The sequence below is a fragment of the Canis lupus genome, chromosome 29 (assembly GCF_048164855.1).
Source record: "Canis lupus baileyi chromosome 29, mCanLup2.hap1, whole genome shotgun sequence".
Taxonomy (NCBI): domain Eukaryota; kingdom Metazoa; phylum Chordata; class Mammalia; order Carnivora; family Canidae; genus Canis; species Canis lupus.
The window spans coordinates 37,002,308-37,021,968 of NC_132866.1; the positions used below are offsets into that span (position 1 = coordinate 37,002,308).

Genomic DNA, 19,661 nt, shown 5'->3' on the forward strand with positions numbered 1-19,661 from the left:
CTGTGCATACAGCACTCATTCTTGATCTTCAAATCTACAGGTGCCTGAAGAATTACCAGTATGTCTGCTACCTCTTTGCCGTGGGACTAGATGGGCTCTGCTATCTCTGCCTCCCAATGCTTCAAAGTCTTCCCCTGCTCGTGCCTTTCTCTTGTACCTTTGGCTACTTTGATGGTGCCTACGTGACTCTGATCCCAGTAGTGACTGCAGAAATAGTAGGGACCACTTCTTTGTCATCAGCACTTGGTGTAGTATACTTCCTTCATGCAGTGCCATACTTGGTGAGTCCACCTATTGCAGGTAAGTTTCCAGAGAGATCCCCCAAGCACCTCTTCTCTTTGCTATACTGATGTGAAAAAACAGTGAACTCACACATAGACAGTGATGATTGGAAGTTAAGTTGGGATAATTTTCTTCCAATTGAGTGGGGACCTTAACCTACTTGGAAAGAAGAAATCCAAAATTAAGGTCCTGATTCCATTCCACACTAATGATGGGAGCAACGGAATGGAGCAGCTGTTCAGATTTATAAATAAGTTAGGCACATTCAGGGGGAAATCTAGAGGGAGTACAGGGTCCCACTTGGGGATAGTGGGCAGTGAGGCTGAAATGGTAAGTGACTCTGTCATAGTAGTGTGTCTTGAGTGCCAGCCAAAGGAGCTAAAAAGTCCCTATATTCTTCAGAGACTATGGATAATATTATAGTTTTTGTGCAAAGGGGTAATAGGGTAAAGAGTCTATTTTAGAAAACGTGACCTAGCAATCGATCTGGTGCTTTAGGGGAGAAGCAGTTAGGATTCCATTCTAATGGTTCAGAAGCAAATTGATAAAGTCCTGAACTAGGGCCATGGCAGCAAAAATGAAAGTGAGCTCTGGGGGTGAGGAGGAAGTTTTGGAAAAAAATATCAACTGAATTTAGCATGTGAGGGTGAAGGAGGGGAAAACTCAAAGATAAGCTAGAAAAGAATGGCATGGTTGAAAGCAAGAAGGAAGTTAGAAAAAGTGGCTTTGCCAGAAAAAATAATGAATTAAAAGTTTAGAGAGATTCAGAAATCTGAAATACCCAATAAAATGTCCAACATTGCTGTGTGAGGATGAAATCTGAGCTTTAGAGGGAGGCCAGATTTAGATTTAGAGTTTTGGAGATCATCAGATAAAGAGCATCTAGAATGTTTTGTAAACTGTCAAATGCTGTCGAAATTTAGTGTGGTTAAACAAGTAACTTGACAAATATTTATTGCTTGTGTACACTAGCATTGCTTTTGGCGCTACTAGAGCAGCAAACAGGTCAAAGTCCCTCCTTCCTTCGTAGGGTATGTGGTCCAGACCAGTGTCTCTCAAAATGAAGTCATAGGACCGCCCACCCACCCACCACGTCAGAATCTCCTGAAGCCCTTGTTACAAAATACAGATTCCTTGATCCTCCATTGTGATCTGAATCTTTCCAGGAATCTATATTCTCAACGAGCTTTCTTGTGATGCTCATGCACACTAAAGACTAAGAATAACTGGCGACACCTGGGTGGCTCAGTGGTTGAGCGTCTCCCATCAGCTCAGGGCGTGACCCCAGAGTCCCAGGTTCGAGTCCCGCATTGGGCTCCCTACAGGGAGCCTGCTTTTCCCTCTGCCTCTGTCTCTGCCTCTCTCTCTCTCTCTATGTCTCTCATGAATAAATAACTAAAATCTTGAAAAAAAAGATTGAGGATAATTGGTTCTGATTATTACCTGCCTGAACTAAAGCCAAGAGAGTGAAGATCCCTGAAGACAGGCAAAAAAGAAATGAGCCATTTGCTTAGAAGAAAGGAAGGGAATTTTTGAAGAAGGCAGGATTTCTGCTTTAGCTGCTATTATGAATAAACAATTTAGAATTATTTTCAAACCTCAATGATTGCTAAATCAGCAAACTAAGGGAAACTGCTTAATGGCTACAGATTAAAAATCCTGGTCAGTTTAAATTCTGTGATATAGGACTATGCGTTTAGGAAACGCCCCCGAAATGTCCCCACATCCTCCCTCAATAGCCAATTTTTGTGTTTACCAACCTTTAGGAGCAGTGTAATTCTGTTAAAAAGTTACAGTGCATTATGGAATTGGGATTCCTAGATCTTTTTTCATCCATGGCCTTCATTTGGCAAATCAGACATCATACTCGTTGCCAGGTATCAGAGGATTAGGGTTTAAGTTCTTACTGTAATACTTCTCTTATTTAATCACCTTTAAAATGACAATTCTCTACTCAATCATTTCTGTTTGGTGCTACAGAAGTACATAAGTAAATCACACAGTAACTAAAATATTTGAGAATAGTTTGGATTGCAAGAAACTTTGTGAGGCTTATAACAACTTCTACATACCATTTTTAATTAATGAGTTGAAGTGGGTGAAAGGAAAAATCATATACTTTTACAGTGGATTTAAGTTTAGAGGAACTTTTTAGAAGATTTATTTTATTTATTTTAGAAAAAGATGGGGGTGGGAGGAAGAGAGAGAATCTTCAAGCATACTCCTTACTGAGTGTGGAGCCCAGTATAGGACTTGACCCCATGATCCTGAGATCATAACCTGAGCTGAAACCAAGAATTTGATGTTCAGCCAACTGAGCCACCCAGGCACCCCAATTTAAAGGAGTTTTTTAAAAAAACTTTTTAATCACAAAATACTTGCCTGCCGAGGTCTAATTTGACTCCATTGATTCTCTGATCATTATGGCCCATATTTTCTTAGCATATACCCTGATACTCCTCAAAATTTAGAGCTGGAAAAAATTTTGAGGAGTATCAGGGTATATGATATTGAGATTCATTTGTTGCAAGAAGAAATAAAGAGGAAAAAAAAGCCATGATTGTAGAATGATACCTGATGAAGTTTGCATTGACAACTTCTACAATGGCCCAAAGTTCTGATTTTCAAACTGCATAGGGTACAATGACTGGATCTAATGGAAAATTTGGATTTGGCTTCATCCAAAGGCATGTTATGTTACTCATGATAGACAGTATGTGGGTACTGGGAATATTACTAACGTTCAGTACTATTATATTCTCTCAGCAGACATAGATGATCTCAACATCAATATTTTGAGTGACACCATTTTTATCCTTTCTACCATATTAAAAATAATATATATTGTGTGATTATTGAGAATGAGACACTCTTCCAAGTACTTTACAGAAAAACAGTACATTTTAGGAGTTTCCTAGAAAACAATGCACTTTTCAATTGCTGCACAATATTTTTAGATATGCTTTTTGTGTCAAAATTATAACGGTGATGATAGCAATCTATCGTCATTACCCTTAGAAATTATTAGATTTGGGAGTAGGTAAACAACTGGATTTTCAACTCAACAATGTAATTTTGCTGTTGCTTGTTACAGGATGGCTTGTCGATACAACTGGCAGCTACACTGCAGCATTTCTTCTCTGTGGATTTTCAATGATATTTAGTTCTGTGTTGCTTGGCTTTGCTAGACTTGTAAAGAAGATGAAAAAAACCCAGCTGCGGTTCCTTGCCAAAGAATCTGATCCGAAGCTGCAGCTCTGGACCAATGGATCGGTGGCTTATTCTGTAGCAAGAGAGTTAGATCACAAAGATGAGCAGTCTGTGGCTCTAGCTCTGTCGGTTACAACCCCACATGACCAATGGCCTTGAGCCTGGGAATCTTCAGGGCTGAGAGAGGTGGGACCACTAGATTGTACATGTCTCTGAAGCATTTAACTTTGGCAGAAGCATTGCCTTCCAAGGAAATTATTATTACTGTTTTATTAACATGTTTATAGGGGAAAATAGCAAATCACAAAGCAAGTTGGAGTGGTTCAGAGTTTCCTCATTTAGCATTTGTACTCACAATTGAACTCCTATCTTTCAAGCAATGAGCATCACTCCATGGGGAATGTTAGGATGTAGCTGCTATAATTAGCTGTATTAGGGGTAATTTCAAAATATGACAAAGGCAGACTTGGGAAGCTTTGTCGCAAACTCTCTGTGCCTCCATCTTACTCCCTCAGAATGTAAACAGAAACAATGACATGGAGGTTTGCTTACTTTATGCTTTACTTTATGGAGAAAAGGGTCTGTATTAATCACTGCCTTTTGAAGAATCTAAAGCATTCTTCAACAACCCTGTCTAAAGCCCTAGTGAGAGACCCCATTATGAGGAAGGTTTGGCATCTTCACCTTCCACCTCCACCACAAGCTTTCTTCCTATGACTGAGCCCTGACTTCTGACCAGGCACTCACCTCTGTTACTATCACATATAATACTGAATTTAACAGAACACACCACAAAATCACAAGGTTATTTCTAAATCCTACCTGAAATGTGAACACCAACGCTTCCCCTTTTTTTCTTTAGAAACAAAGCTTTTATTTGAATTGCGCACACATTCCTGCTAGGAACTGAAAAATGTGGGCAGTATTCCAACTGGGCAGGAATTGAATTCTTGGATCAGCAGGTCTCTGATGAGAGTTTTCTTTTCAGATCAGACATTTAGGTTCATCATTACCCAAAACAGACCTTGGGAGGTTAGCCTGAAAAATATTGTTCTAGAGATAGTCTAAAGGTGAGATTCCTTTTCCCTGTGCTAATGCTTGCTTGTTCCAATGTCCACAGCCCTTTATCTCCTTATCGAGAATCATTAGAAACTTGATGGGCCTCTTCAGTTGAATGAGAAGACTTCAGGGGTTAAGCTCAGCATCACAGTACTCCTTAATTAGAGCTTTGGTCAGGGGAGAGGGAAGAGAAGTTTGAGAAGGCAGTGGCCTTGTAAAGTGATACTTTACAGTTCATAGAACTCTTTCACATACCTTCACTCATTGGATTGGAATAGTTAACTCATTCTTAGGTACTCTGTTTTCCCATAGTTTGGGATAATCTCTGACTTTTCAGAGGGAGGATGTGGGAAAGAAGGGAAAGGCCAGATCCTTCAGTCGTCAGCCATTTTATATCCACAGAGGATAGTGCTGAATCCCCAAATCATAATATACCTGTAAATGAGGAGCAAGTTGCACAATTGGAAGGGGATTTTAATTGTTGAAAAATTTAAAATCTGAACCCCAAAGAAATCATTTGTCCCTGAAGAGGCTTCACAAATTCCCTGCCAGCACTGAGGAAGATCCTAGGTGGGCTAAGCATGTTCAACAAGAGTTTTTGCCTATCACTGGATTATTTCATAAAATTACATATTAATATATTGCTTTCAGAATGAAATGCTGACTTGATTGAATGGGAAAAAAGCTGTAATATTTCATAGTTGTTTTCCAAAGATAAATTTGAATGTTGCCTGTTATCTTTTACTTAGACTTTCCTTTTGAACCCATTTACTTTGTCATTTTCAATTTAAAAACAATATTTGGGAAATATCTGTAAAAAGTCAGTTACAATGAACTTACGTGTGTTTGGAACAGCACTTTACACTAAATGTCATTTCTTGAATCTTCAAGCCTAAGGATTTTTTAAAATATAGTTATAAATATTCTTATATATATATTTTTCCTAGTGATCACAGTAAAATTTTGTTTATCCAGCTCTGCAATATAATTTCTCTAAAAGTATTATAAGTATTCATGAAAAATGAGTATAGAAACCAGAGCTTTAAAAAATTTGTATAAGATATTTCAGATATTTTTACTTTATACATGCATAAATTTATATCTTATTTTCCCTTTTGGAGCAGCATTTTTAGAAAACCAGCAAGGGAAATGTAGATCTTAGAGTCTACTGTTGTCAACTCCACAAGATTTTACTGTTAAGGTTCCATGTGCCTATACTGTTTATTTCAAAAGGGAGGGATTTGTGGAAATGATGTTCTGTGGGATCAAGAATAAAATTATGGTGCAATGATTCTACATCTAAATATTACTTTTTATCACTGTAAACTCTACTTTGAAATTGACTAGAAAAGCAAAGAAACTAACTTCTATAGATACATTGTACCATTGGGCCTTTTTTCCAGATTGTGATTCTACTAATAAATCAGATATTTATGCTAATATTTTCTTATTTCAAAAGCATAATAAAATGAGTTTATATTTGTGTTTGGAAAAAAAATCTTTTCCCTGTACAAGGGATTTATATTGAATGGTGACTGGGCTTGTCTGGATTGCTAAAATGTAGCTGGCATATAAAGATGTGTAAATAATCAAATAATTTTCCAAAAGCCAAACCCCGTTTATTGAGTACTTCCAATGTATTAGCTACTGTACTAAGTACTTCCTATGCATTATCTTATTTAATCCCCATAATTACCTATATTATTGTCATTTGATAGATGTGCAAACTGGGACACCAGGTGGCCACTGCATTTCTCTGGTTTCAGTGAAATCCTGTCAAGCTAGGAAGCAATCTGATGCTGGAACCTGCCTTCTTCCCTTTGCGTCTACTTGGGTTTTCTTCTTACGTGGATTCAAAAAGCCATTTGAAAACAGGCCCTCTTTTAGGAAGTAAAATACTTTGGATTATGCTTCACTCTTACAATTCATATAGATGGGAAGATTCTAGAATGGAAACTTCCAAGAGTTTTCCCAAGAGTCTTGTTCTATCAAGACCACTACTTCCAGGCTAAGTGGTTTAATTTGCTGTCTATTGATCCAGGCTTCTCTTTGGGAGTATTTATGTTTGTGTATCAGGGAGAAGGTTGGAAAACATACTTTGTCCCAAAAGAGAGTTCTATCTTCTGCGTTACCAGAATCGCAGGTAGGAGTTGAATTCTTTCTTAAGTGCCTGCGCAGTTCATTGCCCAGTGATAACGAAGATGGTAATGTCTATCTGGCACTCACCTTCCTGGTCTCTGAAATTGTTTATTGAACTGAAATAGTGTGAACTCAAGGTAGATACTGGAGTTTCTCTTCTCATACTTCAAAATTCAAGTCTTTATTTTTTTCTACTCTGACAAAGAACAGATTAAAAAAATGTTTTAAGGGATCCCTGGGTGGCGCAGCGGTTTGGCGCCTGCCTTTGGCCCAGGGCGTGATCCTGGAGACCCGGGATCGAATCCCACATCGGGCTCCCGGTGCATGGAGCCTGCTTCTCCCTCTGCCTGTGTCTCTGCCTCTCTCTCTCTCTCTCTGTGACTATCATAAATAAAAAAAAAAAAAATAAAAAAAATAAAAAAAAAAAAATGTTTTAAATGATTTTATTAATTCGAGAGAGAGAGAGCATGATTGGGAGAGAGGGGCAAAGAGAAAGAGGGAAGCAGACTCACCACTGAGCAGGGACCCCAATTGGGGATCGATCCCAGGACCCCAAGATTATGACCAGAACTGAAGGCAGATGCTTAACTGACTGAACCACCCAGGCACCCCAAACGATAGATTTTTATACCTGTTGCCAGAGCAGCTACCAGTGAGAGATGACTGGGATTTCTTTCCATAACACAGAGAAATATTTGTGAACTATTTCACAAATAGAATAGAGAAATACTAAATCACAATAAAGAGACTGACATTTAAAACATTTTATTATGGAAATTTTCAAACGTACAAAAGTAAAACAGTAAAATGAACTTGACATAACGATCCCATAGCATCTACAATTACTTACTCTTTACTCTTCTCTTTGATGAAACTATTTGAAATATATAAACATGCTGACAGGACATGAGTTCCTTCAGCTGTCAAGGAATAACTGAACCTGGCAAGAATAATTTATTCATGCAACCAGAGGGTATGGGTGGTTGGTATCACCTATTAATGGATCATATAGTTACAAAGCTGATTGATTCCCCCCTTTTTTTTCCCTGTGGACTTTGGGTGAATGAATTCTAGGTTAAAATGTCACTTTCTAGACAGCCCATCTTTAATCACTGCCCCATCTAAATTACATATCCCCACCATCACCACCTACATTACACTCTCAGAACACTGTTCTTTTCCTTTAAAGAATATATTCTTTAAAATGTTATCTCCTCCACAAAACCACAAGCTTTCTGAGGATGGGGATCATACTGACTATTCACCAGGCAGTCCAGTGTCTAAAATATAGTAGGCACTTTATAATACTTGGTGGGTAAATGAATTTAAAAAAAGGAAAAAAAGAATGAATAAAGCAACTGCTAATGAGAATTATAACACAGCAGTATGGGGTCTGTTTGAAGGGTTGGGTTTTCTTGAAGTTGCTCTTGCACTCAGAATGGATATGATATGTTAGATGTTTCTAATTCCATGGGTCTAAATAAGACACCTGGTGTGAAGTATATCACATGATAGTAGGAGCTCCAGAGCACCAAGTATCATGGGACAGGTTTGGGACAGCAAATAAAGGTGGCAAAGAGAAAAGTTGGTAAAAGTAAATGACTAAAGCTTTTGATTGAGGCCTGAAAGTGAAAGTGATGTGACTGTGTTCAACCCCAACAGGCTTAACTAGAAAGTTTTGTTGGGCTCAGATTGAGCGGAAGCTCCAGGGGTAGGGCACTGCTTACACAAGGAGCCCCAGAACATTAGGGTAAGGTGGAGCATTGTGTCTCATGCATGACAAGAAGGGATTTCAGGTACAGGCACCTCACAAGCTGCTTTTCCTTTACAGGGAAGACTACCTGTGTTTGGCCAGGGGAAGACTAGAGTCTTCTGCACAGTCCTATGGCTGTCCTCTAATTCATAGCGCATTACTGAAAATTAGCATGCTGGCAAACATTTTCAAGAGTTGGTGAGAGGCTTTAATCACCTAACAACTATTTATCACGCACCTCATCAGGATCTGATATCATTTTTTTATGGCAGGGAATCCAAAATACAGAGAGCACACCCTCCATGATTTCAAGTTAATTGCCTAATTGGTAAATCGAAACCATTGCCTTGAGAACAGCAACACCATGAAGTTGTTAAATGCTGACCTGAAGCTAAGAGCACTGCATATTATGGAGGTTAGGAGAGGAAGAATTCATTAAGGGCTGAAGAAATCTGAAGGTCATTCCAAGGAACTAAGATATAGGGCTGAATGGGTTGGAATCAGCCTCTACTCTTTTTAGGGGAAGAAGCTGGGAGTAGGGAAAAGGGGTGTGGGCAGCCACTTTATGTGTGTGACTCCCGAGGTTCCCACATACACTCAACACCAAGGGAGCCCTGAATACTAGTTAACACTAATAAATGTTCTGATGAGCGGATCTATAAGGGTGTCTGGGACTTTGGGGATTGCTGAGATTTGGGGTCTCTAAATTGAAAACGGTAATTTTCAGGGAATGGGGTTATACTCGTTATTCACTTCTCAACTCTAAAAAGGAGCCATTTAGGAGTGCCTGGCTGGCTCAGTTGGAAGAGCGTGCAGCTCTTGATCTTGGGGTTGTGTGTAAGCCCCACGATGGGTGTAAAGGTTAATAAATAAAACTTAAAAAAAATTAAATAAAAAGGAATAATTTGTAAGTTTTCTCTCTTAAAGGGTCCAGAGCTTCAGAAGTTTTTTGTTTTCGTTTTAAATTGACATGTTATGCAGCACTGCCATCTGCTGGAATTAGTGAGATCACCTCCCAAAATTTGGTGACTCCTCCAATTACAGTTCAATTGGACAAGGCCAGCATTAGAAAAAACATGGAAGTTTGTTATTGTTTCCTCCTCCTCCTCCTTCTTTTTTATAAAGATTTTATTTGTTTATTCATGAGAGACACACTGAGAGAGGCAGAGACACGGGCAGAGGGAGAAGCAGGCGCCCTGCAGGGAGCCCGATGTGGGACTCCATCCCAGGACTCTGTGGATCACAACCACTGAACCACCCAGGAGCCCTCTTTATTGTTTCCTTCTTTTCTGGCCCCCAGTTCCTGCTCATTATCCATCCCATGTTTATCCTCTTCCTCTTGCAGTAAAAATATAGGAATAAAGATGCTGTGTTCTATTTTTCAGCATTTTGATTGCCTATGTCAGTTTTCTATGTGGAGTATTAAAGTTAATATGAAGGTTTTGATTGACTTAACTAAAGATAACAGTTGGTAAAATTTAACATAAAATTTTTTTTGAGGGCTCAGTGGTTTAGCGCCTGCCCTCAGCCTAGGGCATGATCCTGGAGAGACAGGATCAAGTCCCACATTGGGATCCCTGCACGGGGCCTGCTTCTCCCTCTGCCTGTGTCTCTGCCTCTCTCCCTCTCTCTCTCTCCCTCTTTCTCTCTGTGTCTCTCATGAATAAATAAATAAAATCTTTAAAAAAAATTTTTTTTTGAGCCTTCTGCCTTCCTTAGGAATCCAGATTGCCATCCCAGATCCCCTTCCCGGTTCCCTACTAATATGTTAACTGATTTGATATGTGAGACACAGACTCTTAACACATATCAGAAGTCAGATTTTGAGAATTGTTGAAACCAAGTGACATAAAGGAGTGTATTCTGTGTCAATTTGGAAACATAAAATAAAACATCATGTTTATTGTACACAAATCATGAGAATCAGGGACTGGATTTCCTTTAAAATGTATAATTCTTATGAAATAAAAGCGGATACTATTTGTGTATAACAGTAATTGCCTTCAAAGGAAAGTGGATGGTGTTAAAAAGGAAAGATCCTTTTGTTGAACTTGATGACTTGGCTATGCGTAAGTGGATCTGTGGCTGATTGTTAGGATGATTTAGAACTGAATTGCTCTTTAAGGAAAATGGAGGAATTGGTTCTAACTTCAGAGGGAGAGTAATAGAGGAAGGAAAGACATAAGGCCCAGAATCATGGGAAAAGGCAGGAGCATCAGGAAATGGTTGAGGGTGTTTCCTTCTTTCCTTCTCTGTCTGCCTCAATCCCTCTCTTTTTTTTTTTTTTTTTTTAATTTTTATTTGTTTATGATAGTCACAGAGAGAGAGAGGCAGAGACACAAGCAGAGGGAGAAGCAGGCTCCATGCACCGGGAGCCCGACGTGGGATTCGATCCCGGGTCTCCAGGATCGCGCCCTGGGCCAAAGGCAGGCGCCAAACCGCTGCGCCACCCAGGGATCCCCTCAATCCCTCTCTCACTTTTCTTTCCTTCTTCCTTTCTCCGCCCCTTCTTTTCTCTCTCTCCTTTTCTTTCAAAAAAAAAAGGGGGGGTGTTTATCTCATATTAAGTTTTAAGTTGTAGATTCTTCCCTCTTGAAACCTCAATAAAGGGGGCAGCCCGGGTGGCTCAGCGGTTTAGCGTGGCCTTCAGCCAGGGCGTGATCCTGGTCCCATGCTGGGCTCCCTGCATGGAGCCTGCTTCTCCCTCTGCCTGTGTCTCTGCCTCTCTCTCTTTGTGTCTCTCATGAATAAATAAAATCTTAAAAAAAAAAAAAAAAGAAAGAAACCTCAGTAAAGGGTTTTTATATACAAATGATCTGTAAGTGGTTTTAATTTTTTGTGTTTGTTTTGGTTTTTATGTTTGTTGTTGTTTGCTTGTTTTGATGAGATTGAAGCATAAGGTTGCTGGAGTTAATGTGATATGGAAAAGAGAAAGCATGTGAAGAGAGGTGAAGCTACTCCAACACTAAATTAAAGTCCAGTGGAATTAGAGCTCAGAACCACTTTCCAAAGTCCACACCTTAGAGGCTCAAGGCAAGCCCAGACTGTCTTAAAAGGCAGGTGGTCCTAGCCTACCTCTGGCTGTTATATTGTTACAGCACTTTTCTCCCTTGCCTTCTGCTGGGGCTTTCCACACTGGGAGGAGGCTGTGATTCCCTTTGGTGTGAGAGACATAGCCTTCCTCCCAAGGACAAACGACTGCGTGTCTTGGCTTCTAATTGTTTACTGGTTCTTTAGCTTTCCAAAGTAGGTTTACTTCCTTTTCTGGGGAATTTATTCCAAATCTCTGCTTTCCAATATCCAACTCAAGACAAGCCTCTCCTTTAAATTGAGTTCCTTGGTTTCTTAGGCCATTCTCTCCAGGGGTTTCAGAGCAGCTTTTAATCCCGGGATCAAAGGTAGCTAATGAGGACAACTAGATCTTTTTCATAATGCCTTCCAGGGAGTTTTGGGACTCTATGTAAAACAGTGTTGGGGGACCTATGATTGTAGAATGCCTGAGCTTGTGATCCTCTGTAGCATTCTCCTACAGTCTCTATAAAGTCTCTATAAAGATTGGTCCTATCTCATTCATTATTCCAAATTTTAAGACTATATCAAAAGTGGTTAAGTATCAGACATCTAGGGTTTGGATCCCCTTTCCACCTCTTCTTAGCTATGTGATCCTGGGCTTACTTAATTTCTCCAAATTTCAGTTTATTCATATGCAAAGGAAAGAATAAAAATGCTTATCTATAGGGATTTGGTGAGGACTTTATACGTTTAATACATGTAATGTACTTAGAACAGCACCTGGTACATAGGGTATCCTGTGTAGAAGTTAGCTATGGCTATTCATGTGTCACCAGTACCTACAGATGTGGCTAAACTAGCATTCTCTTTTTCTTAGAGCTTTGCTCCACTCTGCTGGTTAGTCAGAGATATGTAGAGCGGGAACTCCTCTATAGGCTGTCTTCTGAACTTATGCATATTCATCTCTTTCTTTCTTTACCTTCATGCCTTTACTCCAGATGTAGAAACGGAAGCTTAGACAGAAATGGCTTTTTCTTAAGGAAAGGAAAGGCCAGTGTGTTCAGTGTCTTCAGTTTTCAATCCAAGTGACATCAATCCATGCTTGTCCTTCAGAGTTTATCCATGAGGCACCTATGTTTTTTCATGAGATACGGCTTTCCTAAATCTTCCACATCTCACCTTCATTATTTCATTGTTTACTCAGCCTACGTGTCATCATGAAAGGAGATATTGAAAATTCTGGTTTACCACTTACAGAGACCTCTAGGGTCAGAGCAGATATGGGAATATATATATATATGGTGCTACTGTGCATATTTCTAGTAATTAGATGCTGTTTTTTAATTCAATTGTATTGAAATACAACAAGATCCTTAATGAACAAATTTATTTTAGTAAATATGAAACTGCCCAGAGAAGGTGGGAGTTTTGTTTGGGGTAGAATGAGGTATATATGGCTTGATCACAGGAAAAGAGAAAGCTAAAAAGGAGAAGAAAGCACATCATGCAGAGAAACTTGGCTAAGAAGAGAACTGGAGAGACACAAGAGTTTTGGTCTTGCAAGAGAGGTGGGGAAGAGGAGAGGAGGGAGTATCAGAGCAGAAAGTTACAAATAAAAGGTGTGGCCATTAAATATAAAATAGCTCTGCTGTTTTGCGGTGAGGGAGAGAGGAAGAAAGGTCAGATTTGGAGGAGGAGGCTATCGCAACCTGCAGTGGGTGCCCATGGTGTGCTTATAATGCTATGGATCTATTTAACGTAGATTTTATTGATCCCTATGTTAAGAGAGGATTTAATTATTGAATTTATTTTTTATTTTTTAAAAAAGATTTTATTTATTCATGAGAGACACAGAGAGAGACAGAGACAGAGAGAGAGAGGCAGAGACACAGGCAGAGGGAGAAGCAGGCTCCATGCAGGGAGTCCGACGTGGGACTCAATCCTGGGTCTCCAGGATCAGGCCCTGGGCTGAGGGTGGTGCTAAACTGCTGAGCCACCCAGGCTGCCCCTAAATATTGAATTTAAAGAACTATTCCAATTCCTCCCAGTTATGAGTTATGGCTCAATTCGTAGTTACTTTATCAATTAGGTTTATAATTTACAATAATATATTTAAACTTTTATTTCTTCTTCCATCAAGTTGTAATGCAATCTCTTGACTTCCATTTTTGCAAGATGAGGTCTATTTTTGGTTTCTATCCTCCCTTAACCTCTTTCCACTTTTCTTTCCCAACTCAAATATTACAAGGTTGGAAAGATTATGTTCTATTCTTTCACCATATTATGGATCCAAAAAGTCAGAAAAACAATAAGCAGTATTTAATATTATGTGAACATGATTTACCCTACAGCAATTAGAATCATCTAATTGCATTTCTTTTACTATTTGAGTTCATCTGACCTCCAAAAGCAGACACTAACATAGTACTGAATACAAGAAACTTATTAGAGAAACATCTGTGAGAGAAAATGAACAGGAGCAAGGAGAGGCAGGGAGAGCCATCAGACTGTGGTTCAGGTCTGACTCCAAGTACAGGAGAGAGAGGAGGAGAAAAGTCGGGTGGAAGCATCTTAGAGCACAGTACGTTTTTTTTTTTTTTTTAAGTTTTTATTTTTATATATTTTTTAAGATTTTATTTATTTATTCATGACAGACATACACACACACACAGAGGGAGAAGGCAGAGGGAGAAGTAGGCTCCACGCAGGGAGCCTGATGTGGGACTCGATCCCAGGTCTCCAGGATCATGCCCTGGGCCTATGGCAGGCACTAAACCGCTGAGCCACCCAAGGATCCCTTAAGTTTTTATTTTTAAGTAATCTTTATAACCCAACATGAGTCTCAAATTCATGACCCTGAGATGGAGCCACATGTTCTACTGACTAAGCCGTCAGGTGCCCCAGAGTACAGTATAGTTTTAAATAAAATTTAGCAAGGCTGATGGGGAATCCTTGAGCCTAGATTGCCTGTCAGAGGAGTTGTGCATCTCTCAGGTGAGGGCCTGAGTTAGTATCCCTGCCATGCTGGGAAGGGTGGCCTCAATGCAAATGCAATGATAGATGTCAGCATATAGCAGATAGGAGCTTCAGCCAGTATAATCCTTATAGCTGTAGATCTGAGAGGTGCTTCTCATGGCCATCACGCTAGGATTATAGTGTTATTGTTCCTGAACTACTCAAAGGAGACTATTCTGATTGTCAAGGCCAAAAAGATTCTCATTTCTTATAATCCGCCAATAATACAAAAGCATTTTAATGTGTTTTATATTTCTGTCATGTTCTTTAACCTCAACAATAAATACATTCCATAAAAGAACCATCCTTGGGCCTTGTGTTGTGGTTGATGTCATTTAGGCACAGTCACATCATGGCCAAACTGTCAAAGTTTAATTGATATGACAAATGTTATTGATTACAGGTAGAAACTGTCAAACAGTGAAGAGTGCTGTTGAACTAGGAGCAAGGAGAAGAAATTATAGTCCAAAAAGATGGTAGATCTTAAGTGATGTTATCAATCTGGGGCTCAACTTTTTTATTGATATATTTGGTTAGAGCAGGGTCCTCCTGATTCTAAAGTTCTGTGGATCTATGAAGTTTTTCTTGAACTGAGGTAATTTGCATCTTGGACTCCTAGGAAAGAATATTGACTGTTTATATTGTCCTTGAAAGTCAAGCAGATAGCATATGATCAACTGCTAAGATCAGCTCTGCACCCAGAGAGGTTAGAAAATGTTTAAAAGCTCCATTACTCTGAAGCCAGTTTTCTTGCCAGCTGATTCATTTGTGGAAAGGGTTTAATCTCAACTTTTGTGAGACTGGCAGTATAGCTTTAGTGAACAAAATAGCTTCCAAGAGCACCTGCCATCCATTGAAAAAGGCTCTTCTATTTTCTTGAAAAGACAGATTACCTAAAGGGCAATTACAACCACTTCCCTGAATATATATACACATATATATATATACACACATATATATACACACATACATGTGTATGTATGTACATGTGTGCATATATATATTTTATTTTATTTTATTTTTTTGGTTTGTCTAATAGGCCAAGAAATAAACTCAGGCCTGATGTCCTGGACTTTGTCAGGCCTAATGATGAGTTTATATAACTACTCTGATTTGGACCCATTTTACAGATTTTGGGTCAATTGTTAAGGTTGGCTTTCAAACTTTGCAGCACAATAGTTTCACCTAGGGAACTTAAAACCATAACACTGGGATCCCTGGGTGGTGCAGCGGTTTAGCGCCTGCCTTTGGCCCAGGGCACGATCCTGGAGACCCGGGATCAAATCCCACGTCGGGCTCCCGGTGCATGGAGCCTGCTTCTCCCTCTGCCTATGTCTCTGCCTCTCTCTCTCTCTGTGTGTGTGAATATCATAAATAAATTTAAAAATTAAAAAAAAAACCATAATGCTGGGTGATTAGGTGGCTCAATAGGGTAAGCATCTGACTTTGGCTTGGGTCATGATCTCATCCGGGAGTTGGGCCCAAGTGGAGTCTGCTTATCCTTCTTCCTCTACCCCTCCCCCTGCTCAGGCTGTCTCTCTCACTCAAATGAATGAATGAATGAATGAATAAATAAACAAACAAATAAATAAATAAATAAAATCTTTTTACAAAGTTGTAATGCCAGTTTAGTCAGCCTCTGAAATGGAATCCAGACACCAGTGTTTTGTTTTTTTACTTCTCAAGTGATTCCAATGTGTAGTCAAACTTGAGGAGCAATGAATGATGTAGACTCTTACCTGAAAAATAGCAACATTATGATTACCTGGGACCTTGCTTAAAGTGCAGAATCTCAGGCCCTCTGTGAAATCCACAGAATCAGGATCTACCTGTTAATGAGATTCCCAAATGATTTGCATGCACATTAAAGTCTGATAAGTGTCATGGTAGGCCATGTTTCCCAAAGACTTGTTGTGTATGAGGCAGCTCTTCTCTGCTGGTTTTCAAAAAGAAGTTATTGAAACAATCTTTTCAACGATTCATTGTCCAAATGGTCCCTGAATGTGAGTTTTATGAATTAGGTGGCAAATGTCAAACTTATTATGTTCTTTAAGGTAAAACAGCAGAGTGGTTGTCTATAGTTCATACTTGAGGTCCCAGAGAAGGCCATGTGGAAGAGGAAAAGGAGAACTGAACTTGAAAATCCAATTTCGCAGTATAAAGGGCCAAGGGCCTCTCTCTGGAGAGAGAGGAAAGGAGGGAGGAAAACTTTTTACTGGGCAACTCTGACAGATTTTGAGGAGACTCCTCATATAATTGATAAGGTGGAATTTTGGGAAGAGATGCAGGGTAATCCTGGGTTATCTCATTCTACTTTAGTTGATGTGGCTCCAGAGTTATGAATCAGGCTGACATTCTGAGGCAAGATCCTTCCCAAACCTGATTCACCATTATTCTTGCTTATTCCTTGTTATCTCCCCTAACCTCTTTATTTGGAGAGCTTGCACATAACAGATTGAGAATTGTGTGCCTAAATTTGGACTGTTAACCTTTACCTAACATAGCTTTCCTTAGGATTTCTACTTGCAAATGGAATGCATACGATATAGAACAAGGCCACCCACCAATAGTATTAGAGGCTGTAACAGTCATTTCCCTACCTGGCTAAACCTCAGAATCACTTTGGTTGCTTTATAAATATGTAAACTTCCAGACCTCACCCCTAGAGGTTCTGGTTTAGTTGGTCTGTGGTGGGACCTGGGAATTTGAGTTTTAAAGAGCTTAACCAGTGACTCTGATTGAGGGTTAGGGTTGTGAAAGACTGATACAAAGTGGACCATAAATTAGGTCAGATCTGATTTTATTATTTTTTTAATTTTTTATTTTTAATTAATTAATTAATTTTTTCAGATCTGTTTTTTTATTTTTTAATTTTTTTATTTATTTATTTATGATAGGCACACAGTGAGAGAGAGAGAGGCAGAGACACAGGCAGAGGGAGAAGCAGGCTCCATGCACCGGGAGCCCGACGTGGGACTTGATCCCGGGTCTCCAGGATCGCGCCCTGGGCCAAAGGCAGGCGCCAAACCGCTGCGCCACCCAGGGATCCCCCTCAGATCTGGTTTTAAATCTTAGTCCTACCACTTAGTAGCTATATGATCTTCAAAATGTGACTTAACCTCTCTGAGCCTGTCTCTACTCATTTGCAGTGTTGAGATAGTTAAATAAAGTGACATACTAGAGTGTATAATATAGGGAATGCAAAGCAGTATTTTTACATGGGTCTTTGCCATCATGAAATACATATATATGTATGTATTATATATATAGGCTGATCACATGGGTAATCTGATTTTGTCCTTCAATGTCCAGATCTTTCCATGCCTACCTAATTTTATCCTCTCCCTTTGTCACCTTGAATTTGCACTAGTCCTATTCAAGGCCTGGAGACCTCACAGCAGCTGGTGAATAAGCTGATGATGGCTTTATTGGGAATTGCTCAGCTTTACAGATATAGATAATTTCAGTTGTCATCTTTGGTACTTCAGACACATTCACAGGTCATAATGCTTCTGGTTGTTTTACTTTCTGAAGCTGTCTGAATTACAATTGGTAGTCATCACTACAATGTATGACTACTTCCCTTCTTCTGTCTGCCATACACCATCCCCTTACGAGTCTGCCCTCTATGATGCTAAAGTGGAAAACAGATCTGAAGGAATAAAGAGGAGTAAGAGAACCAGATTAAGAAGACACAGCACCTGAAAGCTCAAGAAAGTTTACCAGGGGCTTCAATGTTAAGAAGGACTCCAGCTCTTTTTTGAAGTATTTTACTTGCTATAGGGAACTGTATGGAGTAGGGGAAGAAGGTATTAATTTGAATCTATATACCCTTGGTGTTTGGGCTGTCAGTATCCAATACCAATTTTCTTGAAAATTTCACCCCTGCACCTTGTAATCCATATGCTTCCAGGGAAGTCCATTTTCTTCCTATTCCTCACTTTCAGGGGCAGCTATGTGCCTCAGGCCTAACTAAAGAGCATGAGAACTTACTCTCTGGCCATGATGACTGATTTGAGAATGGCATGTACTCTACGACAGTCCTATCAGACAGCAAACTTGGACTTCTTAGGTCCCTGGGCGAGCAGACACATGCTTTTCTACTGTATTGTGACAGAGTACATGTGGCAGCCATACATGTGGCGTATCACAAAGATGGAGCTTTCTTAGAATAGTCCAATTTGATCACAGCTGAGTAGAGTGATTATGTCTTGGTCACACTGCTTAAACAAGATTATTAGGTCTTGCTTGAAAAATATTTATTTGTTACTATTATATTTATTTATTTGTTACTATTTGTTGTTACTATTATAAATATTTGTTACTATTATAAAGATAACTTCAGTTTTCCATTATCTGTTATTTGTAGTGATTAGCATTTTATTTATTTTTTGATTTTTATTTATTTATGATAGTCACAGAGAGAGAGAGAGAGAGAGAGGCAGAGACATAGGCAGAGGGAGAAGCAGGCTCCATGCACCGGGAGCTCGATGTGGGACTCGATCCCGGGTTTCCAGGATCGCGCCCTGGGCCAAAGGCAGGCGCCAAACCACTGCGCCTGTGATTAGCATTTTATATACAAACTTTTTCTCAACTTCTTTAAGAGGTATAGGTTATCTGAATTGAGGTGCTGAATGCCACCAAGTGACATAAAACACTTTCAAAAGCCAAATGTTCAGGTACAGGATGTGAAAAACATCCCTTAAAAGGCATGTGTGGAAAAACCAACACATGGGTAGTTACCAAGGAGAGATTTTTATTTTGGCTTAATTGAAGTATACTTCATAGAAAAAAGAAAAGGTCATTCTACCATCTTCCTAAAACCTTACTTTGGGTATTATTAAATTAACCTCTTAGCACAAACCACTAGCAAAGGATAAACATAATTTGGAGAGAACTAAAGTTAATTATGATGGAGATGGGGATAGGTTTAAAGAAAATGGCATATTTAACTTGAATTCTTAGGGGACATAGAGTGATTGTCTTCAAACACTTTTAAGACATGTATAGTAAACATCTGGTTTTTGGCTAGTCAGTATTACTTGATTTACAATAGCCATGATATATAATTTGGTGACTCACTTATCCCTTCAAATTTATCTGAAAGTAGTACTGCCTCTAGACTATTAAATTGCAACAGCCATTACATTCTCATTTTTGCTTAGGTCAGTTTGAGCTGGGTTTTCTGCCA

General features: G+C 39.3%; 1 protein-coding gene across 12 annotated transcripts in view; it reads left to right on the forward strand.

The window, feature by feature from the left end:
• The window catches only part of SLC16A12 (solute carrier family 16 member 12), a 79,666-nt gene extending 73,617 nt beyond the window's left edge, over positions 1–6,049 (forward strand). For 11 of the 12 annotated variants that reach the window (XM_072806166.1, XM_072806165.1, XM_072806161.1 and 8 more), the window contains 2 exons: positions 41–300; positions 3,377–6,049. In XM_072806166.1, the coding sequence (XP_072662267.1) occupies positions 41–300; positions 3,377–3,651 (535 nt within the window). In that variant the 3' untranslated portion in view covers positions 3,652–6,049. The remainder of the gene's footprint in view (positions 1–40; positions 301–3,376) is intronic. The other variant, XM_072806171.1, reaches the window with a different exon arrangement.
• The last annotated feature ends 13,612 nt before the right edge of the window (positions 6,050–19,661 follow it).